General features: G+C 43.0%; 1 protein-coding gene across 6 annotated transcripts in view; it reads left to right on the plus strand.

Moving 5' to 3' along the window:
* The window catches only part of KDM5A (lysine demethylase 5A), a 93286-nt gene that overhangs the window by 48831 nt on the left and 18309 nt on the right, over positions 1 to 26146 (plus strand). For all 6 annotated transcript variants that reach the window (XM_073621642.1, XM_073621645.1, XM_073621644.1 and 3 more), the window contains 9 exons: positions 1353 to 1477; positions 6946 to 7096; positions 7526 to 7643; positions 11723 to 12078; positions 12965 to 13103; positions 13243 to 13422; positions 14923 to 15075; positions 16120 to 16671; positions 24597 to 24740. In XM_073621642.1, the coding sequence (XP_073477743.1) occupies positions 1353 to 1477; positions 6946 to 7096; positions 7526 to 7643; positions 11723 to 12078; positions 12965 to 13103; positions 13243 to 13422; positions 14923 to 15075; positions 16120 to 16671; positions 24597 to 24740 (1918 nt within the window). The remainder of the gene's footprint in view (positions 1 to 1352; positions 1478 to 6945; positions 7097 to 7525; positions 7644 to 11722; positions 12079 to 12964; positions 13104 to 13242; positions 13423 to 14922; positions 15076 to 16119; positions 16672 to 24596; positions 24741 to 26146) is intronic.

Raw genomic sequence — 26146 nt, forward strand, 5'->3', positions numbered from 1 at the left:
ACATGTGCTTTCTTGAGCCAGGGGACCTTGCTGGCACTGCAGGATTTAAGTCCTTCATGGCGTAGTGTGTTACCAATTGTTTTCTTACCGATTATGTTCCCAGCTGCCTTGAGATCATTGACAAGATTCTCCTGTGTAGTTCTGGGCTGATTCCTCACTGTTCTCATGATCATTGAAACTCCACAAGGTGAGATCTTGCATGGAGCCCCAGACCAAGAGAGATTGACAGTTATTTTGTGTTCCTTCCATTTGCGAATAATCGCACCAACTGTTGTCCACCCTCTCACCAAGCTGCTTAGCGATGGCCTTGTAGCCCATTCCAGCCTTGTGTAGGTCTACAATCTTTTCCCTGGCATCCTTGGACAGCTCTTTGGTCTTGGCCATGGTGGAGAGATCGGAATCAAATTGATTGCTTCTATGGACAGGTGTCTTTTATACAGGTAACAAGCTGAGAGTAGGAGCACTCCCTTTAAGAAAGTGATGTCCTGTGGCTGCAGATGTGCTGAAGTCATTCAAAGCAAGGCCCTGTACACTTCCTACTAATTGTTGCAATCAACAAAAATGTTAGTTGTAATCATTCTCTGTGCTACAGTCATGTCTGTTCTCTAATTTTGATCATTGTGTTTTCTGTAAAATAAAGGTTTTTTTGTTGAAGTGCTTTGGTTATTTTGAAAAACGCTGTTCTATTAGCATGGTACAGCCACAACAAAAATTCCAATAAATGTTGAGCAATGAAGATTACAATATTTCTGAAAAAATCAAGTGTTCATAAATTGTTCTCTAATTTTGATCTCCTGTGTGTGTGTGTGTGTGTGTGTGTATATATATATATATAAAATATATGTGTATGGCCAGTAGGAAAGGGTTAAGGACAACCCCAAACCCAGTTTTACCTTTCCCATGTTACCCAATCTCCATTCTTCCATAGTTCTTTAGAGCCACTGCAAGATACATGATGCTACCAGGTATGGGGATACATGACGACCTCCCATTGTTGACTATATTATCACTCTGACATGGAGCTTACATGATGATGATGATCCTTCCTTTCTTACAGTTCGAAGCACCAGATATTTTGGTGTGGCGCCCAAGAAACAAAGGCGCTCTAAAGTGACTGTCCCTTTGCCCTGGGTGATAAAGTATTTTTTAGGTAGATTCTGTATAGAAGTAAAGCATAACAGATTTACTGCTACTGCACCACATACAAAACAAACAAAAAAAACGTTAAAAGTTTTGGGTAGAAGTACAATTTTTAAATTATTTTAAAGTCCATGTTTTAGGATCGTAGGCTGTATTTTATGAGTTTGTCCCCCCCCCCCTTTTTTATTACGCATTGTGCTTGCTGCTTTTAGGTACCGCTACTCTCTGGAAGAATTCCCTGCCTTGCTATACGGTGTAAAATCTCGGGCGCAGTCTTATGATACTTGGGTCAGTCGAGTAACTGAAGCACTGACTGCCAGCCTCAATCACAAAAAAGGTGCGTCTGCTTGTTTGTGGAGGAAAGTTTATTAGGTTGTAATTGCTCACCCACAAGATTAATCTGTTTGTTTTAGAATTGCCAAAAAAAGGCTAGATAATCTAGTCTTTTTGTGCTGCGCTCTTCAATGTGCAAAAAAAAAAATCTGTTCATCCTCCCAGAAATCCAGTGCTGTCCTGTGTATTTTGCAGTGTTATCTCAAACAATTATATTTGGAGGTTTTATTAGTACTACAGAACACCTCTCCCATATGTTACAGGGGAGAGTGACTAAAAGGTGTTCTGTGTGGTTCCTACACACTTCCTATTATAAGATGCTCTTCCTCTAGATACAGTACAGTGAGTAAATGTACTGTACGTACGTAAACGTAAGGACAGGAAAAGTGTTACTGGCAAGACTGCTTAAGAAGTTTCTGAAAGCTATCATTTAGATTCAAACCTGTCTTGGAAATTTGGGTTCGAAGACCGATTCATAGCCTGGATCAGATTACTCTATGCCTCCCCACAGGCGACCATTAGGATGTCCGGCAGGATGTCACACGCGTTTGCTCTGGGCAGGGGTACGAGGCAGGGCTGTCCACTGTCTACTCTGCACTTTGCTATCACCATCGAGCCACTGGCAGCAGTAGTGAGGGCTAGTCCAGGGATCACAGGATTGAGGTATGGCGATCTTCATGAGAAGATTATGTTGTACGCTGACAACATCCTTTTTCTGGTAGACACCACTGCTTCTCTGGCAGAGGTGACAGCCGTTATATCTAAATTCGGGCACTACTCGGGTCTGACAATTAATTGGTCCAAGTCGGCCTTGATGGGGAGCGGGCGGTGGATTTGCCTGATTCCTGCCCAATCCCGTTAGTAACGTCATTCAAATACCTGGGAATTCAATTATCGCCTAAACTTGCAGACTATTGCTCCTTAAATATACACCCACTACTATCCAGATTTCGGGAGAAAATTAACACATGGAATAATCTTAAACTTTCACTGGCAGGCAAGACCAACTTAATTAAAATTATACTGGTGCCACAGCTATTATACTTTCTACACAACTCCCCAGTTGTGATCCACCTGAAAATATTCAGGGTGGTTAACATAACACCCTCTTTAGACGCCTACTGTGGAACACAGGCCCCCCCAGAATCAAATTAGAACAGTTGCAGTACCCCAAGGACAGTGGAGGATTGGCAGTGCCCAACCCTTGGCTGTACTACATTGCGACCCAAATGCAACATCTGATTGGATCCACTGCACATGATCCGGAGGGCTTTTCGGCACGATTAATGCTGATTGGCACCGGCATAGAGACTGTTCCGATGGGCTTGGAGGCTCAGATGTTTCATAAATCGAATAAACAGACACCCACTTTCAATTTGATTCATAAAATATGGAACAAAGGCAGGCAGATACAAGAGGTGATGGGCTTCACAGAATATAGTCCGATATGGGGGAATCGCTCCTATGTCGAACTGGCAAAGTTACAACAGAGCCCCAGGTGGCGCTCCTTTGGAGTGACCTTGCTATCACATATATTTCAGGATAGCAAGTTACTATCCTTCCCTGAGTTGCGGAACAGATTTAACCTGCCCTCTAACATGTACTACTCCTACCTCCAGCTCAGCCATGCTGTGGCTGCGCAGGGAGACGCTAACCACTGGGTTATGTCAACTATATCCATTTTCTACCTGATACAAACTAGCACTGAAACCAGGATTACAAGGGATTATCTCACAATGTTACCAGATGTTATTGACACACCACTTAAAAGCGCACCCCACTAAGGCACCATACCTATGGGAGAAGGATGTAGGTCCACTTACAGGAGAACAATGGGACGAAGTCCTGCAGTCCATTAATATCTGTTCCCTTAATGTGGCCCAAAAGGTTTCCCAACTTTACATAGTACTCCGGGTGCACTACACTCCACTTAGATTGCATAAGATGGGCAGGCGGCCAGACCCCCTGTGTGGCAGATGCGGGCGACATCAGGGAGATCTCATTTACCTGCTCTGGAGGTGCCTAAAGCTCCATCGGTACTGGAGTACAGTGCTTGGGACGCTTAATCGAGTGTTCCAGACGACCGTCTCCCCGGACCCAATTCACTGTATCTTAGGGGTATTGGAGGACGTTGTCCCTGAGGAAATGGCTAGAATAGCATTCTATAGAGCACCGTTTCAAGCCCATATTGATGAGCTGGAAATCGTTCTCCCCACCCACGGTAGTCTCATGGATATCACATATATGGGGAATACTTTGGTCATGGAAAACTACATATATCAACATAGAGGCAGTCTGAGCAGATTTGAAAGAATATGGGCACCATGGCTAGACACCTCTGGATTAAGTCCCAGGGAACTGGTGATGTCCAGACTATTGCAATGCTCTGCGGACGGACCTCAGTGGGCTAGAGATAGATAACAGATGCATGGTATCAATATGCATGTCTCATTACATTGTAGATGGTTAAGAGGAAAAAATGATTGTACCGAACGATGTGAGGACTGTACATTATACTTATTAACCGCTTGCCGACCGCCTCACGCAGATATACTGCGGCAGAAGGGCTCATACAGGCAAAACCACGTACCTGTACGTTCCCTTTTAAGAGGCGGCCCACGGGCGGTGCTCGCCCGCGGCAAGCTTCGTGAGTCGGGTCACGGGTCCCGCGGACTCGATCACCGCGGGGATACCCGCGATTGCTGAATGGGGAGATGCTAATGTAAACAAGCATCTCCCCGTTCTGCCTAGTGACAGTGTCACTGATCTCTGTTCCCTGTCATCGGAGCAGAGATCAGTCACGTGTCACACACAGCCATGCCCCTCACAGTTAGAAACACTCCCCTAGGACACACTTAACCACTACACTGCCACCTAGTGGTTAACCCCTTCACTGCCAGTGTCCTTTACACAGGAATCAGTGCATTTGTATAGCACTGATTGCTGTATAAATGACAATGGTCCCAAAAATGTCCGATGTGTCCACCATAATGTCGCAGTCACAATAAAAATCGCTGATCGCTGCCATTTAAAAAAAAAAAAATTATTAATAATTCCGTAAAACTATCCCCTATTTTGTAAACGCTATAACGTTTGTGCAAACCGATCAATAATCGCTTATTGCGACTTTTTTTTTTTTTACCAAAAGTATGTAGAAGAATATGTATCGGCCTAAACTGAGGAAAATAAATGTTTTTTTATATATATTTTTTGGGGATATTTATTATAGCAAAAAGTAAAAAATAATGTGTTTTTTTTTTTTTTTTTCAAAATTGTCGCTCTTTTTTTGTTTATAGTGCAAAAAATAAAAAGCGCAGGGGTGATCAAATACCACCAAAAGAAAGCTCTATTTGTGGGAAAAAAAGGACGTCAATTTTGTTTGGGAGCCACGTCGCACGACTGTGCAATTGTCAGTTAAATCGACGCAGTGCCAAATCGAAAAAAGTGCTCTGGTCAGGAAGGGGGTAAATTCTGCCGGGGCTGAAGTGGTTAATGTGTGCACATGCACTGTCTGTACATTGGAAATTGTTTGAATTTGTTCGATAAAAACCTTTTTTGGTTTAAAAAAAAAAAAAAAAAAAAAACCTGTCTTGGAAGTTTGAATCCATTTGTAAAAAGTCCACTGGGTGTGACTAAAGAACTGAGTACAAAAATTTACTGATGGTGTTCATTGACAACTAGACAATATAAAACAGCCTCATTGTTTTGGGAATACAAAGATCTCCCTCTAACCCAGGGCTCAAATATTTTGTATACTTTGAAGGCCTGAAAAAGGCACAATTACACAAATTAAAGTGGTATTACAATCAAAAATGTATTCTATTGCAGCTTACCAGTTCTTGTATGTGGCTGCATTTGGGTTTTTTTTTTTTCTTTAATTTTACCTGTTGATCCAGCCAGTAATCTGTTTTTTCATCTCCCTTTAACAGGCCATTCAGCAAAAGTGGCAGTTAGAGGGTGAAGATAAACCATGGATCGCTGACAGGGGTTCCTACAATCGTCTGCTATTATTTATGTAAAACTTTTAAAGGAAAAGATCACCTTTTGTAACATGTTACACCCTGAATATGGGCGTAACATGTTACTAATAGATCGGCACCCGATTCACCGATCTGACAGCTAGCAGGGATCTTCTCCCCACTAGCAGTCATAATTTTAAAAAAATGTGGCCGAGTGGGGCTCCACCCGAGCCACGTTACGCATTCACAGGGTCCTGTGAATGGAAAATGACAAGGTCTGGCAGCCTTTGCAGCTGTTTGTTTGTAGTTTTCAATGAACTACCGCAATGCTGTGGAGCACCGAGGCAGTTCATTCTCTCTTCCTGTCAGATTGTATCTGCTTGCCAGTACGGGATGTATGGGTACACAGATACACTAGCAGATCTGCTGGGGACCTGCATGGCACCGATGCTTTACAGGCTCCAAAAAAAAAAAAATCACTTTTTTTTTTACCTGCAAAAAAATGTGCATTTATTATTATTTTTTCTAAAAAGTGAACTTATCTTTCATCCCAAATTGAGAAAAAAAAAAAAAAAAAAACTGCCACTGTATCTGCGTAAAAAAGTGTACCTGGAGATCAGCTTTACATTGTTAGTCAAGTCAATCTAAAACTACTAGTGAATCTAACGTCTAACACCACCCTATCCCAAGATTGATGCTGCAGCTGTGTTTGTTGCTCCACCATCCACAGTAGATGTACCCTAAACAGGAAGTGTATTACTGGCCAGATAATTAGGTGAAGGGGAAAGAACCCTCAAAAAAGAAAACAAATGCAGCCACCAAATTTAAGGATTGGTAAACTGAAATATATTACATTTTTGTTTTGGGGTTTAATACCACTTTAATTAGAAGATGATACATAAAGTGCTGAAGTGTGCTGGTGCTAATCAAGCTCCTGGGCATTTTTATGTGTCTTCTTCTAAATAATACATTTTGGTTATTGTGCCATTTTTGAGTCATTCTATGTATACACTATAATTTAACCCTGAGGGAGAGGGGGATCCTTGTACCCCAAAACCTGTTTTAGCTGTTTTATATTGTCTTGTCAATGAGCACCATTATTAAAAGATTTTGGACTCTCAGAACTTAGGCTGGCACTCTTGATGGTTTCCTTACACACAGATTCCAAACGTTTTTTAGGGTACACAATATAGATGCCCATCTAAACTTCATTCAACCATAATCATTTGATGAGTTGAATGCAGCACCTCAAATAAAACACAACACAAGCTTCAGGAAGTCCCCTCTCAGGGGTGCTATGAAGAGTTCTCTGGAACAGATATATCGCTCATGATTATATGTAGAATCTCTGTTGTACAATTATTAGTATAGCCTGGGTGTCCTGTGGTTTGATACCTTCATATGCTAGTTTGGTCAAACCTGCAGTTTCTTTTGATTCTTCTTCATAAAGTAGAGACTTGTCTTAGATCTTAACCGATATTATTCAAACTGTTCTCTCCTGGTCCCTTTGCAGACATCATAGAGCTAAAAGTGATGTTGGAGGATGCCGAGGACCGGAAGTTCCCTGAGAACGAACTTTATCGGCGGCTCAGGGATGCTGTGAAGGAAGCAGAGACCTGTGCCTCTGTTGCTCAGTTGCTGCTCACCAAGAAACAAAAGCACAAGTGAGACTATTTCCTTTTTAGTTAAACTGGCCCTTTTTTTTTTTTGGAGAAGGGTTAGAACCTCTGGTGAAGTCCTTTCCAGGAGAAACGCATCAGAGTGTGGAACGTCAGGGTGAACCTTTTTGTGTTTATCATCCTGAACAAAAAAAGTTTATTCAATGCGGATATTGAAATGCATGCAGTCTCTTTGACACATTACACTTACCTTCTAAAAATTTCCTTTTATATTGGAAATGAACTAGGAACCAGTCTGCAAGTTTATGTATTGAATCAATTAACTATCTGTGGGGTTCTCTTCTTTAGTACATTTAATATTTATGTTTGCGATTTTGATTCAGGAAAATTATATTCCTTCTTTGCATGATGTGCTCTGATGAATGCATTCCTTCTACGCGGATCAGCTGCCTCATTTGTTTTTGTTTTGTACAGTAAACTGAGTCAGGACTCTGGGAAGGCGCGTACCAAGCTCACTATGGAAGAGCTGAAAGCCTTTGTCCAACAGCTGTTCAGCTTGCCCTGCGTCATCACGCAGGCCCGTCAGGTTAAGGTGAGCTCGTATCAATTTTCGTGTTTTTATTTCTAGAATGCCATTGTATTTATTTTAATAAATGGAATGTAAAATGCAAGAAAATATAAAGATTGACGAAGGACAGGAAGTCTTCAGCACCTGCAGTTTAGCACCCAAGCTGTTTTGCAAGTACACACATCCCATGAGGCAATGCGAGACTGACAGCCACAGACATGACTCCCAGAAACAGAGGTACGATGGGATTTGTAGTTTCGCAACAGCTGGGGTGCTAAGTTTGCCTACGCCTATAATATAGTATGAGTGGGTTTTTATGGAATTATTTATTATTAGAGTTGGGTTATGGGTTAAGGTTATGGATTTAAAATTCTGGTTCGGTTTTTAGATTTAAATAGATTTTTAACCTTACCAGCAATTTAAGCTTTAACGCAGACCATGCAGTAAAATGCAAAGTCCACTTACTGTCCGGCCATCTCCCCCTTCAGAAATCATCTACTGTTAGTAGGTGCAAAATGTATCTGTAAAGAAAAAAGTTAGTTTTTTAATACCTCACCCCTGTCTAACATCTGCGTAGCCTAGGGGAGGATAACATTATACTACTTCTGCCTACATTCTGGGGGGAGCAGCACAAAATTTTCACTTGCTCTGCATTCTCCAGGAATCTTCTTGGAAAAACCGTGATATCACGTCCAGCAATGCGGAAGTTAGTTCATTTATTTTTTTTATTTTTTTACACCCGCTAAATGTAGGTGATTTGTAAAGTGAACAATTTGAACAGACCTTGCATTATAGCGCAATACTGTCTGTTTTAACATGTAGTAGCTTCTATTACCACAATGTGTCAGAACTTTCTGCCAAGCTTCACCTCCACACATTCCTATTGGCCATTCATTATATTAGCCAGCCTGACTGATCAATAGCAGGAAGGGTAGACAGGATTTGTCAGCCCTGGTACCAGCTGTAAAAGAGGAATTTTATAGTCTGCAGCCAATATGTTTGTCTTAAAGTAACACTAAACCTAATTTCTTTTTAGAAAATGAATACAATATGTCTAAATATAACTAGAATGTACCTTATATCTCTATTTTTCTTCATCTCACAAATACAAGCTTTTTTTATGCTGTTCTCAGACTTCCTATATTAGGGTGGTTACATTTGTATGTGAAATGTGTAGACACATTCAGCTCTATGGAAATTGTAGTATGCATAAAGTGGAGCTAGTGACCAAAAAAAAAAAAAAACCAGCATTGCTCACTTTATACTAGTAGCAGTGAGGTACACCAGTGGAGGATAGGGAGTGTGCATAGGACAAAAAAAAAGAAGCCTGCGAACAATGGTAAGAGACCAAAAAAAAAAAAAATCAAAACACAGCCACGGTGTACTTGGTATTTTAGATTGATTGATGTTAAAAAAAAAAAAAAAAAAGTATTTTGGTGTCACTTTGAAGGTGCCTGTACTCAATTTCTGTACAGATTTTTTAAGTGACTAATGTAAGAGTGCTAAAATGCAGCTACCTTCTGGTACCTGCAAGTACCTGTGTTATCATTGTTAATAGATTATATTTAGAGGTCAATATTGTGAAAATTATGTTGTGCAAAATTGTTCCTTTATGCTTTAAAATTTTCTGAACAAGTGTGGGTGTTGTAGTCATGCTAGTTTACACTTCCTATAAGTATATAGAAAGTAATGAGAGATACTAAGAGTACAGGCCCCCATCATGGGGAGCCAGCGCACTAAGACAGTGCCTCTTAATCGGTATGAACACTGACAGCTTTTAGCTTTCCCAGTGTCTCCCATCTCCTATTGCATTTTACTCCAGCTCTTCTGTCGCTTTGAGACCGCTTTCACACTGGAGACGTTTTAGCGCTAGAACTAGCGCCTGTAAAGCGCCTGAAAAATGCTTCTCATGTCACCCCAATGTGAAAGCCTGAGTGCTTTTACACTGGGGTGGTGCGCTTTTAGGGCGTTAGAAAAAGTCCTGCAAGCAACGTCTTTGGGGCAGTGGAGGAGCGATGTATACTCTCCCACCACCCCTGCCCATTGAAATGAATGGTAAGCGCTTTGGCAGCGGCGCTTTTAACCCTTTCTTTGGCCACTAGCGGGGGTTAAAAGCGCTGCTAAAACTAGTGGCACTTTACTGCTTACATGGCTTGCTGTCAGTGTGAAAGGGGTCTTACTGTTCATTGAAATAGAATCATTGCGTACGCTATATGGCTAAAGTTTGTGGACAGCTGATAATTACACCTATATGAGCTTGTTGCACATCCCATTCTGAAAATATGGCAAATAATAATTTTATAAATGTATTTTCCAGTCTTATATAGTTACAATGGTAGCAAATAATATTTTGCCTGCTGCATGGTAGCATTATATACAGTATCTCACAAAAGTGAGTACACCCCTCACATTTTTGTAAATATTTTATTATATCTTTTCATGTGACAACACTGAAGGAATGACACTTTGCTACAATGTAAAGTAGTGAGTGTACAGCTTGTATAACAGTGTAAATTTGCTGTCGCCTCAAAATAACTCAACACACAGCCATTAATGTCTAAACTGCTGGCAACAAAAGTAAGTACACCCCTAAGTGAAAATGTCCAAATTGGTGCCAAAGTGTCAATATTTTGTGTGGCCACCATTGTTTTGCAGTACTGCCTTAACCCTCTTGGGCATGGAGTTCCCCAGAGCTTCACAGGTTGCCACTGGAGTCCTCTTCCACTCCTCCATGACGACATCACGGCGCTGGTGGATGTAAGAGACCTTGCTCTTCTCCACCTTCCGTTTTGAGGATGTCCCACAGATGCTCAATAGGGTTTAGGCCTGGAGACATGCTTGGCCATTCCATCACCTTTACCCTCGGCTTCTTTAGCAAGGCAGTGGTCATCTTGGAGGTGTGTTTGGGGTTGTTATCATGTTGGAATACTGCCCTGCGGCCCAGTCTCCGAAGGGAGGGGATCATGCTCTGCTTCAGTATGTCACAGTACATGTTGGCATTCATGGTTCCCTCAATGAACTGTAGCTCCCCAGTGTCGGCAGCACTCATGCAGCCCCAGACCATGACACTCCCACCACCATGCTTGACTATAGGCAAGACACACTTTTGTGTTTGTACGCCTCACCTGGTTGCCGCCACACACGCTTGACGCTGTCTGAACCAAATAAGTTTATCTTGGTCTCATCAGACCACAGGACATGGTGCCAGTAATCCAGGTCCTTAGTCTGCTTGTCTTCAGCAACCTGTTTGCAGGCTTTCTTGTGCATCATCTTTAGAAGAGGCTTCCTTCTAGGACGACAGCTATGCAGACCAATTTGATGCAGTGTGCGGCGTATGGTCTGAGCACTAACAGGCTGACCCCCCACCCCTTCAACCTCTGCAGCAATGCTGGCAGCACTCTTATATGTCTATTTCCCAAAGCACATGCATTCAACTTCTTTGGTCCACCATGGCGAGGCCTGTTCTGAGTGGAACCTGTCCTGCTAAACCGCTGTATGGTCTTGGCCACCGTGCTGCAGCCCAGGTTCAGGGTCTTTGCAATCTTCTTATAGCCTAGGCCATCTTTATGTAGTGCAACAATTCTTTTTTCAGATCCTAAGAGAGTTCTTTGCCATGAGGTGCCATGTTGAACTTCCAGTGACCAGTATGAGAGAGTGAGAGCGATAACACTAAATTTAACACAGCTGCTCCCCATTCACACCTGAGACCTTGTAACACTAAAGAGTCACATGACACTGAGGAGCAAAAATGGATAATTGGGCCCAATTCGGACATTTTCACTTAGTAGTGTACGCACTTTTGTTGCCAGTGGTTTAGATATTAATGGCTGTGTGTTGAGTTATTTTGAGGGGACAGCAAATTAACACCGTTATACTGTACACTCATTACTTTGCATTGTAGAAGTGTCATTTCTTCAGTGTGGTCACATGAAAAGATATAATAAAATATTTACAAAAATTTGAGGGGTGTACCGACTTTTGTGATTGTGAATTCTGTAAATCATTGTATGAAAAGTACAGAAAAAAATGATTGTAAAATGTGACCAGCACTTGTCTAATTCTGACAATGGTTTTTAACAAACACCTTGTTATCTGTTGTGCAGAATCTTCTGGATGATGTGGAGGAGTTTCACGAGCGTGCACAGGAAGCCATGTTAGATGAAGTTCCAGATTCCAGCAAGCTGCAGGCTCTTATTGATTTGGGCTCCAACCTATATGTAGAACTCCCAGAGTTGCCTCGCTTAAAGCAGGAGCTGCTACAGGCACGCTGGCTAGATGAAGTCCGTCAGACTCTGTCTGACCCACACAAAGTCACCTTGGACGTGATGAAGAAGCTTATAGATTCCGGTGTTGGTTTGGCTCCTCATCACGCTGTAGAGAAAGCAATGGGCGAGCTTCAAGAATTGCTGACAGTGTCTGAAAGATGGGAGGAGAAGGCTAAAGCTTGTCTGCAGGCCAGGTGAGCACAGACCTTTTCCTCTTGCCGTTCATTAGGGAAAGCGAAACTGCATTGTTTGTCTTTAGAGGAGAACTGACACTTATGCCCTGTACACACGATCGGACATTGATCGGACATTCCGTCAACAAAATCCATCGGATTTTTTCCGACGGATGTTGGCTCACACTTGGCTTGCATACACATGGTCAGACAAAGTTGTCGGAAAATCCAATCGTTTTGAACGCGGTGGCGTAAAACACTCTACTCTACATTATGCACAGCTGTGCTACCTCTGTTTTTTAAATGAACCACTTAGTTTCTATGGGTGGAAGGTACTGTACTTATCATACTGTTTTTGTTAAAGGGTTAGTTCACTTTTACAAAAAAAACTGTCTATGCAGGTAAAGGTAGTTTGTAAATAAGAAAATTGACTAATGTCCTTGCTAAAGGTGTAGTCCATTTACATTCACCTTCCAAAGCTTGACTGGAATACTCCCAGGATGTTGCTAGTTGAGGCCTAGTCATTACTGCTCACCTCCACAATCACAGGAGTGAACTTTTTCACTGATTCAAACCCTCTCACATGCGCTTTCTCTCCCCTGATGCAGTAGCACTGAACTCAACATTTGACAGCTCGCTCCTGTGATGGAGTAGGTGAGCAGTAACAACTAGGCCTCACTTAGCAAAGACCTAGCAATGTCCTGGAAATATCCGATTCATGCTTCAGGAGGTATGTAAATGACCTACACCTATAGCAAGGACATTATTCAGCTTTAGTCAAAGCTGAACATTTTGTTTTTACCTACAGATGTCCCTTATCTGCATAGACCGTTTTATGGTAAAGGCAAATTAACCCTTTAAACTCCATCAATCCTCTTTATAACTCTGACTGTTTTTCCCTCCCCAGGCCACAACACACGGTCTCTAGTTTGGAGAGCATTATTGTCGAGGCCAAGAGCATCCAGGCATATCTTCCCAACATGCTGGCATTGAAGGAGGCTCTGCAGAGAGCCAAAGATTGGACTGCCAAAGTAGAGGCCATTCAGGTAAGGACATCCTCTGAATCTCCGTTTTGTAACAGTGCCATTTTCCATTCTTTTGCACAGCTCACAATGCCTATAGTGAATTGTCCTCTCTTTTCAAGATGTACAAAATGTGTAAATTTTGGTTATTCTGTCTCTGTAGAATGGTAGTCATTATGCCTACCTGGAACAACTGGAGAGCTTGCTCGGCAAAGCTCGCCCCATCCCAGTGCGTCTCGAAGCTCTCCCACAGTTAGAGTCTCAGGTAGCGGCTGCTCGAGCCTGGCGGGAACGTACAGCCAGGACCTTCCTGAAGAAGAATTCAAGCTACACATTGCTGCAGGTGAGATGGTACTCATTATCTGTGTTATTTTGCATATTTAACCCAGTACATTCTTTCCTTGGATGCCTCTCTCTTTACGTCTGCAACAGTTTCTGCTGTCTTCATGACTGAAAAACCGTCCCGTGTCATTAGGCTGCAGAGATGTCTGTTGCTTCCCATCGAGGTAAGCAGTAGCTTCTCTGCAGCAGTGTGACACACCACCCACCTTCTAAATCAGAACTAGAGCTCTCCAATCACCATGGAGCGTGAGCTATGCATGTTGCATCAATGTTACTCAGCGGGGCAGGAGATGAGTCACACAAAATTGAGAGAGGCTGCTGCTTACACACCGAGAGCAGCTATCCATTTTGCAACCCGCTGGTAGAAAACAGACTCGCAACAAAAATAAAAGCTTAACCAGTTACTCATGGCTGCCCACTCAGTTGTTTTATTGACTTTTAAGGAAACCTTGGGCTTTAAAGTAGAACTATAGGCACATTTTTTTTTTTTTTCAATTTGGATACAGCAAGGGAGGGTTATAACTTCTTTCAGATTTTTTTTTTTTTTTGCCATCTGTGTCCTATTGGGGAGATGAGATTTCCCTTCACTTCCTGTCAAACAGGAAGTGAGAGGAAATCCCTGCAAATTAAGGAAATTCCTTGAGGTCCCCATTTCACCAGAACTAGTGTCCCCATTGGAACATTTTTCTCTGTATTGCTTTTCTGGGACAACCTAAAATTGCGGGATCTTCTTTTACTTTCACTTTCAATGATAATGGTAAATAGCTCAAATTAGAGGGGCTGAATTTCCTTAATGGGGGCACAGAAAGCAATAAAAGCTGACAGATGTTCCAATCTATCGCTACTCTATCCAAAACGGAAAAAATACATTTTGCCTTTAGTTATACTTTAAGGGCAACAAAGGATAGTGTTCTTTATCACGAAAGGAAAGTTATACCCTCAAATCCATGCTACCTTTATCGGAGGGTGGGCGCTAGTTTCCTCTACAGTATCCCCTGCATGAAGAAGTAAGAATGAAGTAATTGCTCAGAAGCTATATTGTCAAGGGTATTAGAAACATCGCTGCTGCTGCTAAGGTTTAAAAAAAAAAAAAAAACATCAACTCTGGTGTATAAGTGAAACAAAAATATACTTTTTTTTAGAGGCACTTTTAAATGTTCTCTTCAAATAACGAGACTGATGGGAGATAATCTTTGGCCATTCCACATCATAATGGAGTATTGCAGCCGTGATGGGTCCAAATCAATGGTGACATACAGTCTGAAGCTGCAATCCCACGTACTGCTTCTGGGAGGAGCTCAGTGGTGGAAAAGTGACATTGAAGTGGCATTTTAATAGTCAGGTTTTTCCATATCCTCCTGACGACAAGAAGAACCCTACCTGATTTTAAGTCACTCTCCTTTCATGTTATTTTGTGTTATCCCCATAACTGTACTTCATAACTATTCAACGTTGTGATGGCAGAAATTTAATGACCTCCCTGTGTTTCTCATACACGCAGGTGTTGAGCCCTCGCAGCGATATTGGTGTTTACGGAAGCGGCCGGGGTAAACGGAGGAGAGTAAAAGAGCTCTTGGAGGAGAAGGATTTGGATTTGGACTCTATGAGTGAACTCGAGGATCCTCTGGATGAGCACCGGGACACAGCCTCTGTAGTAAGGAAATATGTCAGACCTTCAGTTCTATGTGTTATAAAAAGTTATTTTAAGGCTTATATATAAGAATATGGTCTTGTGTTCTCTCCACATTATAAGAGTATATTAAAGTGAACCAGACCTGGACTAGACCATTTCTAAGCTAAACTGACATGCCATACCTTGCAGTGTTTGAGCCTTTGTGATAGTCTACAAATCAATTGCTTTGGTCCTGTGGATCTTCCTTAGATCTTTGGCCCAAGCCTTCACTTCTGCCCGATATTAAAAAGCCCTACCCCTTCCTAGTGCTAAAGATATTTCCTGTCATTCAGTTATCAAATGCCTTAGTAATGCCAGGAAACCCTCAATGCCTGCACGCAGGCTCCATTAAGACAGGTCTGTGAGCATATTAAAGGTTTTGGATAAATTCAGTAATTGAGCTTGTTATTAAACCATGCCCTACACCAGGGATATGCAATTAGCAGACCTCCAGCTGTTGCAGAACTACCATCCCTTTAGGCATAGCAAGACTGACAGCCACAAGCATGACATCTAGAGGCAGAGGCATGATGGGACTTGTAGTTTTGCAACAGCTGGAGGTCCGCTAATTGCATATCCCTGCCGTACACCATGCAATGATATGAACATGATGCAGGAGCTAAAAAGATAGATGCCCATTTAGAACAAAACCTCAAGCTAGCAGAAAGGAAATACCCAGTACTTCAGAGTGTGGAGGAGCAAATGACTCACGTCATATGACAGTGCTGGGCTAGCAGTGCTGTCACACTGGGACTCCATACACCTGTGTAAGCAAGGGCTAGTCACTTGTAGCTCCTACATAGCTTCTGCTTGGGAGGGGGGGGGGGTTAAAGTGATTTGTAGGCCTATGCTTTGTGGCAGAGCTGTGTAAATCTCAAGACTGGATGGACAGAATTACAAATATTTTTGAAGGTAATATATGTATTTCATATGTGTATTTAGCTGTTTGCCTGGAATTCAGCTTGAACAGTATTTGTGGGTTGAATCAGGTTAAACTTGATTGTAATATTCTTCTCTTGTGTGCAGGTTGCTGTATTTAAAGAAATGGAGCGCAAAGAGGTGGACGCCATGCGTTCTCTACGGGCTGCCAACCTGGCGAAGATGGCTATGGTGGACCGCATTGAGGAGGTGCGGTTTTGTGTTTGCCGCAAAGCTGCCAGCGGTTTCATGCTGCAATGTGAACTGTGCAAGGACTGGTTTCATGGTACATGTGTCCCTCTGCCCAAGACCAGCTCCCAAAAAAAGGGCAACAGCTGGCAATCGAAAGACGTTAAGTTTCTCTGCACGCAGTGTATGAGGTCCCGGCGGCCACGATTGGAGACAATCCTCTCGCTGCTGGTGTCATTGCAGAAGCTTCCAGTACGGCTGCCAGAGGGGGAGGCGTTGCAGTGCCTAACAGAGCGAGCAATGAGCTGGCAGGACCGAGCGCGGCAATCGTTGGCTACTGAGGAACTGTCATGTGCACTGGCCAAGTTGTCTGTGCTGAGTCAGCGCATGGTAGAACAGGCAGCGAGGGAAAAGACTGAAAAAATTATCAGCGCAGAACTCCAGAAAGCTGCAGCAAACCCTGACCTACAGGTGAGTGCCTGAGGACATGATAGCGCTGATATTTCTGTTCACACTAGCTAGTATCCATTAATGGTGGTTGTATTCATTGATCTTATTGTTTCCTGTTATTTTTTTTCACTTGCATACTGTGGTTCACTGGTGATTTATTTTTAAGGTGCAATTAAAGGATAACTGCCCTTGCTTTTGATATTTTGGCTTCTCCTATGGATCACAGAAGTGCAGTTCGTTCTGCACTTCTGTGACCCGTTTTCAGCCGACAGCGGACTACATTTCACTGTTGGCTGACATTAGTCAGCCTGTTCAGGCTCTGGATAGATCTCGACTTTACAGTCGGGATCCCCCCAAATGTCTGCACGGGCAGCTAGCTCAGCCTCTCCGCGAGCCGTTTGAAGTCTATGCCAGCTGCTCCGGCCCCCTCCACAGCCCAGCGCACCAGTGAGCGCTGAAGGATCAGAGAGCTGATGACTGACAGTCATGGTGTTTGATCGTTTAGTTCTCGGTCTTAGAGGTGGCAGGGGACAGCTGCAGCTGGGATCGGTGCTGCAGCCATCTACCTTTAGGTAAGTATGAATGTGTTTTTTTTTGTTTGTTTTTTTTTTTAAAGCCATACCTCTCTTTTTCATTTGTATTTCCACTTTTGCAGCCAAATTGGCATGCTTTATATTTGTTACATATCCCCATTCACATAGCTGAAAAATAAATAAATATTAAATTGCACCTTATCTTTTTAAATGCTGTTTTCGGGACTCTCACGCAAAAAAAAAATCCTAGTTAGTTCTCATTATTTTGGAAGGGGCTGGGCAGCTGTGCTTGCCATAATTCACCCTTTCTGTATTGTGCATGCAGATCTTCACTATCAATTGTAACTAGATTTGAAAACTGTCTGTCCTAACAAAGGGTTAAAGGTGTAGAAGCTTTGCTTCTTGCATTGTATTGCAATGAAGGCAGACTTGGGACAGACTTACTTTACCATTGTTCAAAAAAAAAAAAACCTCACAGTCAGCCTTGACACCTTTTCATGAGAAATATGTAAAAAGGTAAGAAATATTAAATATTTTTTTAGGCATGCTGGGTTTTCTCAATTTTGACTGCAAACATAGAAATACGCTTTAAGACAAAGTACCATTTTCCCTGATCTAATCTAACCCACCCCCCCTCCTCCTCCTCTACAGATGCACAATACCCTTGTTTAGTACATCCCTGGAATACATGCACATTTGCTCATGTTATATTCCTGTAAGTACGGAAAATTAACCATTTGAGATGCCAGAAGTATAATCTGCACCTAGCATGTGTTGTCAGCACTGCCTACTTCATTTATAGTGTATTACAAAGAATATAGACTTTTTCTCAGCTACTGGAACCAGCTATTGGTGCATTTTCTGTTTGCCAAACTTCAGCTAGTTGGACTAGGGCAATGAACAACCAACAGGATCCTGTCATCTAGGACTGAATTTCAGCAAAGCACTTTCAATCTTTAACCTCTACTTTTGCTGTTTTGTGTTGCCCTAAAACAAGTCATGACACAAATCTCCAGAATGGCTCCGATGACTGTCCATATGTGCAGAATCTTGTAGCTAAAAGCCTAGACAGCTGAAGCTGGCTGTAAGAGACTTCACATGTACAGTGAGGGAAAAAAGTATTTGAACCCCTGCTGATTGTGTTTGCCCACTGACCAAGAAGAAATGATCAGTCTATAATTTTAATGGTAGGTTTATTTTAACAGTGAGAGACACACAATAACAACAACAAAATCCAGAAAAGGCATTTCAGAAAATGTATAAATTAATTTGCATTTAAAATAGTGAAAAAAGTATTTGACCCCTTTGAAAACATGACTTAGTACTTGGTGGCAAAACCTTTGTTGACAATCGGAGGTCAGACATTTCTTGTAGTTGGCTACCAGGTTTACACACATCTCAGGAGGGATTTTGTCCCACTCCTCTTTGCAGATCCTCTCCAAGTCATTAAGGTTTCGAGGCTGACGTTTGGAAACTCAAACCTTCTGCTCCCTCCACATATTTTCTATAGGTTTTAGGTCTGGAGACTGGCTGGGCCACTCCAGGACATTAATGTGCTTATTCTTGATCCACTCCTTTTTTTGCCTTGGCCGTGTGTTTTGGGTCATTGTCATGCTGGAATCCATGACCCATTTTCAATGCCCTGGCTGAGGGAAGGAGGTTTTCACCCAAGATTTGACGTTACGTGGCCCCGTCCATCGTCCCTTTGATGCGGTGAAGATGTCCTGTCCCCTTAGCAGAAAAACACCCCCAAAGCATAATGTTTCCACCTTCATGTTTGACGGTTGGGATGGTGTTTTTGGGGTCATAGGCAGCATTCTTCCTCCTCCAAACATGGCAAGTTGAGTTGATGCCAAAGAGCTTGAATTTGGTGTCATCTGACCACAACACTTTCACCCAGTTCTCCTCTGAATCATTCAGATGTTCATTAGCAAATGTCAGGCTGGCCTGTACATGTGCTTTCTTGAGCAGGGGGACCTTGCCGGCGCTGCTAGATTTCTGTCCTTCGCGGCGTAGTGTGTTACCATTTGTTTTCTAGGTGACTATGGTCCCAGCTGCCTTGAGATCATTGATTCTCCCATGTAGTTCTGGGCTGATTCCTCACTGTTTTCATGATCATTGAAACTCCATGAGGTGAGATCTAGCATGGAGCCCCAGACCGAGGGAGATTGACAGTTATTTTGTGTTTCTTCCATTTGTTTCTTCCACCAACTGTTGTCACCCTCTCACCAAGTTGTTAAGCGATGGTCTTGTAGCCCATTCCAGCCTTGTGTAGGTCTACAATCTTGTCCCTGACATCCTTGGACAGCTCTTTGGTCTTGGCCATGGTGGAGAAATTGGAATCTGATTTTCTTCTGTGGACAGGTGTCTTTTTTATACAGGTAACAAGCTAAGATTAGGAGCACTCCCTTTAACCACTTCCCGCCCGGCCCATAGCAGATGACGGCCAGGCGGTGGTTCAGTTATCCTGACTGGGCGTCATATGACGTCCAGCAGGATAACATGCCGCCGCGCGCCCCCAGGGGCGTGCATAGCGGCGATCGGTGTGTCAGTCTGACACACCGCTACACCGATCTTGGTAAAGAGCCTCCGGTGGAGGCTCTTTACCACGTGATCACACTGTCAATAGGAAGACGCGAGTAGAGGAGAGCCGATCGGCGGCTCTCCTGGCAGGGGGGGGGGGTCTGCGCTGATTGTTTATCAGCGCAGCCCCCCCCCCCCCCCTCAGATCAGCACACTGGACCACCAGGGATCGCCACTAGGACCACCAGGGAAGGGGCAACATGTGGATGGCCAGGTGTGTACCCCATGGCCATCCACATGTGCCCAGTCAGTGCCCAATCTGTGCCAATCAGTGCCCACAAATGGGCACTGATTAGCACCATTATGTTGCAGTGATGCCAAGCAATGCCACCTTTAGGGACATCACTGCAAACAATCAGTGTCAGTGCCACCCATCAGTGTCCATCGGTGCCACCTGTCAGTGCCCACCTATTAGTGCCCATCCGTGTCAACTATCAGTGCCACCCATAACTACTCATCAATGCCACCTACGAGTGCCCATCAATGCTACCTACGAGTGCCCATCGGTGCCACCTATGAGTGCCCATCAGTGCCGCATACCAGTGCCACCTATCAGTGCCCATCATCAGTGCCACCTCATCGGTGCCCCCTCATCGGTGCCCATCAGTGCCGCCGTATCAGTGCCCGTCAGTGCAGCCATATCAGTGCCCGTCATTGAGAAGAAAACATACTTATTTACAAAAATTTTTAACAGAAACAAAGAAAAACTTTTCAAAATTTTCGGTCTTTTTTTATTTGTTGCGCAAAAAATAAAAACCGCAGAGGTGATCAAATACCACCAAAAGAAAGCTCTATTTGTGGGAACAAAATGATAAAAAATGTGTTTGGGTACAGTGTTACATGACCGCGCAATTGTCATTCAAATTGCAACAGCGCTGAAAGCTGAAAATTGGCCAGGGCGGGAAGGTGTCTAAGTGCCTGGTATTGAAGTGGTTAAGAGCATGCTCCTAATCTCAGCTCATTACCTGTATAGAATACACTTGGGAGCCAGAAATCTTGCTGATTGATAGGGGATCAAATACTTATTTCACTCATTAACCACTTCAGCCCCAGAAGAATTCACCCCCTTCCTGACCAGACCGTTTTTTGCGATTCGGCACTGCGTCACTTTAACTGACAATTGTGCGGTCGTGCGACGTTGTACCCAAACAAAATTGACGTCCTTTTTTTTTTCCCACAAATAGAGCTTTTTTTTGGTAATTGATCGCCTGTGGTTTTTATTTTTTGCGCTATAAACCAAAAAAGAGCGACAATTTTGAAAAAAAAGCAATATTTTTTACTTTTTGCTATAATAAATATCCCCAAAAAATGTATAAAAAAAACGTCCGTTACGTATTCTTCGACATATTTTTGTTAAAAAAAAATTGCAATAAGCATTTATAGCGTCTACAAAATAGGGCAGTTTTATGGCATTTTTATTAATTTTTTTTTTTTACTAGTAATGGCGGTGATCCACAATTTTTTTTTTTTTTTTTATTGTGACTGACATTATGGCGGACACATCGGACACTTTTGGCGCTATTTTGGGACCATTCACATTTATACAGCGATCAGTGCGATTAAAAATGCACTGATTACTGTGTAAATGTGACTGGCAGTGAAGGGGTTAACCAGGAGGGGACGCTGCAGGGGTTAAGTGTGTCCTAGGGAGTGATTCTAACTGTGGGGGGGAGGGGCTATGTGTGACACAACACTGATCAACGCTCCCGATTACAGGAAGCTGTGATCAGTGTCCTGTCACTAGGCAGAACGGGGAAATGCTTGTTTACATCAGCATTTCCCCGTTATTCCTCTTCATGAGACTATCGCGGGTATCCCCGTGGACATCGAATCTGCGGTCGGACTCACGGAGATCACGGCAGGCGCGCGCCTGCTATCCGGACCTCGAGAGATCACGTACAATAACGTGATTTCGCACAGCGGAGCCAACCTGCCGCAGTAAAACTGTGGCGGCTAGTCCGCAAGCGGTTAAAATGCAAATCAATTTATAACTTTTTTGAAATGCGTTTTCTGGATGTTTTTGTTGTTATTCTGTCTCTCACTGTTAAAATAAACCCACCATTAAAATTATAGACTGATCATTTCTATAACGTACAAAATCAGCAGGTGATCAAATACTTTTTTCCCTCACTGTATGCAGTTTCAAAGGAGGACATCTCTTTGGTGAGGTTCTTGAAAAATTCACCAAAGGCTGCCCTGCGCAGCGTGTCTTCCTAACCCTATCGTGAAAACCTTTTTTTTTTGAACATGCATGTCAGCATGCACCGGGGGGGGCCCCTGACCTCACTTCCGCCATTTATGCATCTTTGATCGAACGCCCATTATCAGTATCCCTCTCTTACATGTCTCAATGGGAGCGGGACCTCCAGTCCCCAATAGATCTGGCGAACTGGAGCAAGGCTTGTAAAAACAGTTGCAAAATATTCCTTTAATATTAATATGCTTGAAGCTGCGTATAAGGTCCTTTTTCAGATGGTACTAGGTACTTGCTCTTGCTTACCCGGGAAGTTGTGACGGATGCTTTCGCAACTGTGGATAAGGGGGGGATGTCCTCCATACCTGGTGGTCCTGTCCTAGACTGGTGGGGTTTTGGTCCCGGGTCTTCCCCCTGCTCCAGACCCTGTTCTATCCAACGATCTGCAGAGACGATAAATTGGCCCTTTTGCATTGCCGATACCTGGCTTATATGCACCCCAGCAGAAGCTGGCCACTTACTTTTTTATCTCTGCCAAACAAGCCATAGAACAAGCCTGGAAGACCCCATGCATTGCCTTCCAAGGGGTGAAGCCGCTTTTGACCGCTCTAATGATCCATGAGCAGATGTCCAGTGTTGTGAATCTTTCCCATTCCAAATGTCTCAAGATCTGGGAACCATGGATCTCATATAAATTTCCCTCTCTTGACCTAGCTTGTCCGGGCCTTATGTGACTGTCACTGGCAAAAATTCAGAGTCTGAGTTTTCTTCCTTGCTTTTTTTTTTTTTTCCCCTTTCTCTGGATCTTATCTGGAAACAGAAAAAATTACCAAAGTGTAACAGGAGGGGAGGTCCTTCTTCCACAGAAGAAGGTTTCAAAATTCCCCTCTTCGGGGACTTCTATCCCCTCAAAATGAATAACATCTCAAAGCTCTACACACACTTCAACTTCTAAGCCAAAATTCAGCACTTTCTTTCTGCACAAGAATTGGAACACAACATTCACCAAGTCTACCCCAAAGCCCTCTTTCCAATGTAGGGGACCTCTCACTCCTAAGAGTGGGGGGCGTCTCTTACAGTTTGCTTCTCTCTTATCGCAGATGTCCCACACCTGTGTGCTTAATCGGTAATTTTCAAAGGGGTACATATAGAGTTCCCTACTCTATATTTGCAGAACTATCTCTTGTAGTAGGGAGTGGTTGCTCAAGTATCATTGTTAAAAGGATTCAATTCAAACCTGTTTAATGTACTGAAACCCAATGGGGGTATTTATTATCACTCGCATGTAAATTCCTTAAAGGAGTATCTTCAAGTTCTAAAATCTTGTATGTAATCCACAAGGTGTTTTAACCTGTCTGAGACCAGGGGAATACCTAGCATCTGTAGACATCCAAGACGCTTGTCTGTAAATTCCCATTTACTCACTCTATTAGCACTTTCTACGCTTTGCAGTAGGGGACAATCACTTTCAGTTTTGTCACAATGCCTTTTATTCTATCCTCTGCTTTTAGAGTATCCACACAGGTATTTGCAGCTTGTCTTGCCCTTCTGAGAACTCAGGGCATCCAGGTGACAGGTTATCTATACAACCCTCTCTTGGAGAACGCCTCTCCCTTCCAGCTATCTGCAGACTTCCACAGGACAGTTCAGATACTTCCGGCTTTCAGCTGGGTAATCTGTTTCCAAAAATGTCCTCCCAACCCTCTCTTCCCCTGAAATACTTGGGCCTAATTCAAGACACAGCCCAAGCAAAAGTCTTCCTTCCAGAAAAGAAATTGCTCTCTCCCACTTGAGATTTGAGATCAAAGAGACGCCCCCTGTGAGATTCTCCATGAGTGTTCTGGTCTTCATGGTGGTGGCCTCCTTCAAAGCTGTATCATTTGCTTCATTTTATTTGAGACCTCTGCCAACACAACATCTTGTTGGCACAAAACATTTTCTCTCATTCTGCCCATGATCCTATCCAGCTTAGATTTCCAAGTCATTGCACTCCAAAAGACAGGGCTCCTTCTGCACATTTATTTGCTTACTCCACCAGATCGGTGAGAGTCTCCTGGGCATTTTGACATCAAACCTCCCCGTTGCCAAGCTTTGTAAGGTAGCACCCTGGTCTTCTGTTCATACCTTTTCCAAGAAATTTTGACTTGCCTGTAAATTCCATGTAGTGCAGTGCAGTGCAGTACAGGAGAAAGGCCACCCTCCCTTCTAATCCTGTTACTTTGTATTGCTTGCTACTAAACTGAGGAATTATGGAGTGAGATAGTGTTATAGAGGAATACCATGGGGGCAGATCCTTCAAAGATTTGCCAGTGTCCAATCACATGAAAGCACCAGCCTATAACCCAAAGTCTATGACTATTAAGCCTACGTCCTGTAACTTACTTCAAGATATGGAATTTACAGGTAAGTCAGAATTCTTTAATAAACAGATGTTGCAACTGAGGTGGAAAGTCCAGTTTCAAACTTTCTGCTTTTGCCCTTGACAGTAGAAGATGGCTACTAGTGTTTTGGTAAAATCAGAAGTCCTTTTTGAACCCATTAACAGATGTATACCGTTTTATGAAGTGCCAGCTGAGAACATTGTTTAACACAGAGCCCTTTTTATTATATCTTTGTTTCTTGTATTGTCACTTCAGGGTCACCTGCCCATTTTCCAGCAGGGCTCCTTTAGCCGAGGAATGTCTAGTTTGACTTCATCACCACAGGCTCCCCTGGAGTATGACGATGAAGAGACTGACTCAGATGAGGACATCCGGGAGACATATGGCTATGGTGTCAAGGTAAAGCAGCAGTCTTCAAAAATGACTACAAAACAAATTGCCTACTATAATGTACAAAGTCTTATGCCCCGTACACACGGTCGGATTTTCGGATGGAAAATGTCCGATCGGAGTGTGTTGTCGGAAATTCCGACCGTGTGTGGGCTCCATCGGACGTTTTCCATCGGATTTTCCGACACACAAAGTTGGAGAGCAGGAGATAAAATTTTCCGACTACAAAATCCGTTGTCGGAAATTCCGATCGTGTGTACACAAATCCGACGGACAAAGTGCCACGCATGGTCAGAATAAATAAAGAGATGAAAGCTATTGGCCACTGCCCCGTTTATAGTCCCAACTTAGGTGTTTTACGTCACCGCGTTCAGAACGATCGGATTTTCCGACAACTTTGTGTGACCGTGTGTATGCAAGACAAGTTTGAGCCAACATCCGTTGGAAAAAATCCTAGGATTTTGTTGTCGGAATGTCCGAACAAAGTCCGACCGTGTGTACGCCCTATAAGACTGGAAAGTAATTCTACTGAAAAAACTAGAAACAGGGGTGCGCATGCCCATGCACCAATGACCAATAAGAGACAAAAAAAAAAAAATCAACCTTTGTTGATTATAAAGTACCGTATATTGTGAAAAGAAAGAAAAAGCAGAGTGTATGTGTATACTCTGTGGCAGGACAAGGTAATTCTGTACCCAGGGCGCAGGTGCCAAAATGCACCCCCCTCCCGAGCAGGGGGCAGGGCTAGTTGAAGCATGTGCAGCGCACCAAAACATATGTAATGGTTGCAGAGTGCACCAGTATTACACACACACACACACACACAATTAGATTGCTTTGATGATGGCTTTGTTAAAGGAGTAAACCAAGTAAAAGCAATAGTGGGTGCCCAAGGGTGATTTCTGAAGATTATAAATGGAGCTCAAGAACTAGCTGAAGCTGACCTTGGCTTCTGTCAAATGGTCCTGCTGGAAATCCTCCTTTGATCAGCGGGCTGTAGCACTGGTCATTGTATTCTGTTCAGTGGAGGAGTCCTGCTGTCAGAGTACAATAGAACAGAGGGGAGATGGGGTTTCTGAATCCACCTTGTTTGTGTGCATGCAGGGATCTATTTTTCTTCCAGCAGGCTTAACAAAAAAAAACTAATAGCGTGTACCCAGCTTTAAACAATGTGTCAGGGAAAACATTTGTCATTCTTTGTACTCCTGCACATAAACAGTAAAAGGTGAGCATACACTTTACAATCTGATTGTACAATTTCTGCACAATCTCCCTTCAATTTACCAAAACTTTGTAATATGAGGACAAACCTAAACAATTAATTATCCAATTAGTAGTATCAAATCAGGCAGGCCCATGTACTACATAGTTGGTGGTGGATCCAAAAGGTGTTTTACAATCAGATTGTATAGTGA

Source organism: Aquarana catesbeiana, linkage group LG03 (assembly GCF_042186555.1).
Source record: "Aquarana catesbeiana isolate 2022-GZ linkage group LG03, ASM4218655v1, whole genome shotgun sequence".
NCBI lineage: Eukaryota > Metazoa > Chordata > Amphibia > Anura > Ranidae > Aquarana > Aquarana catesbeiana.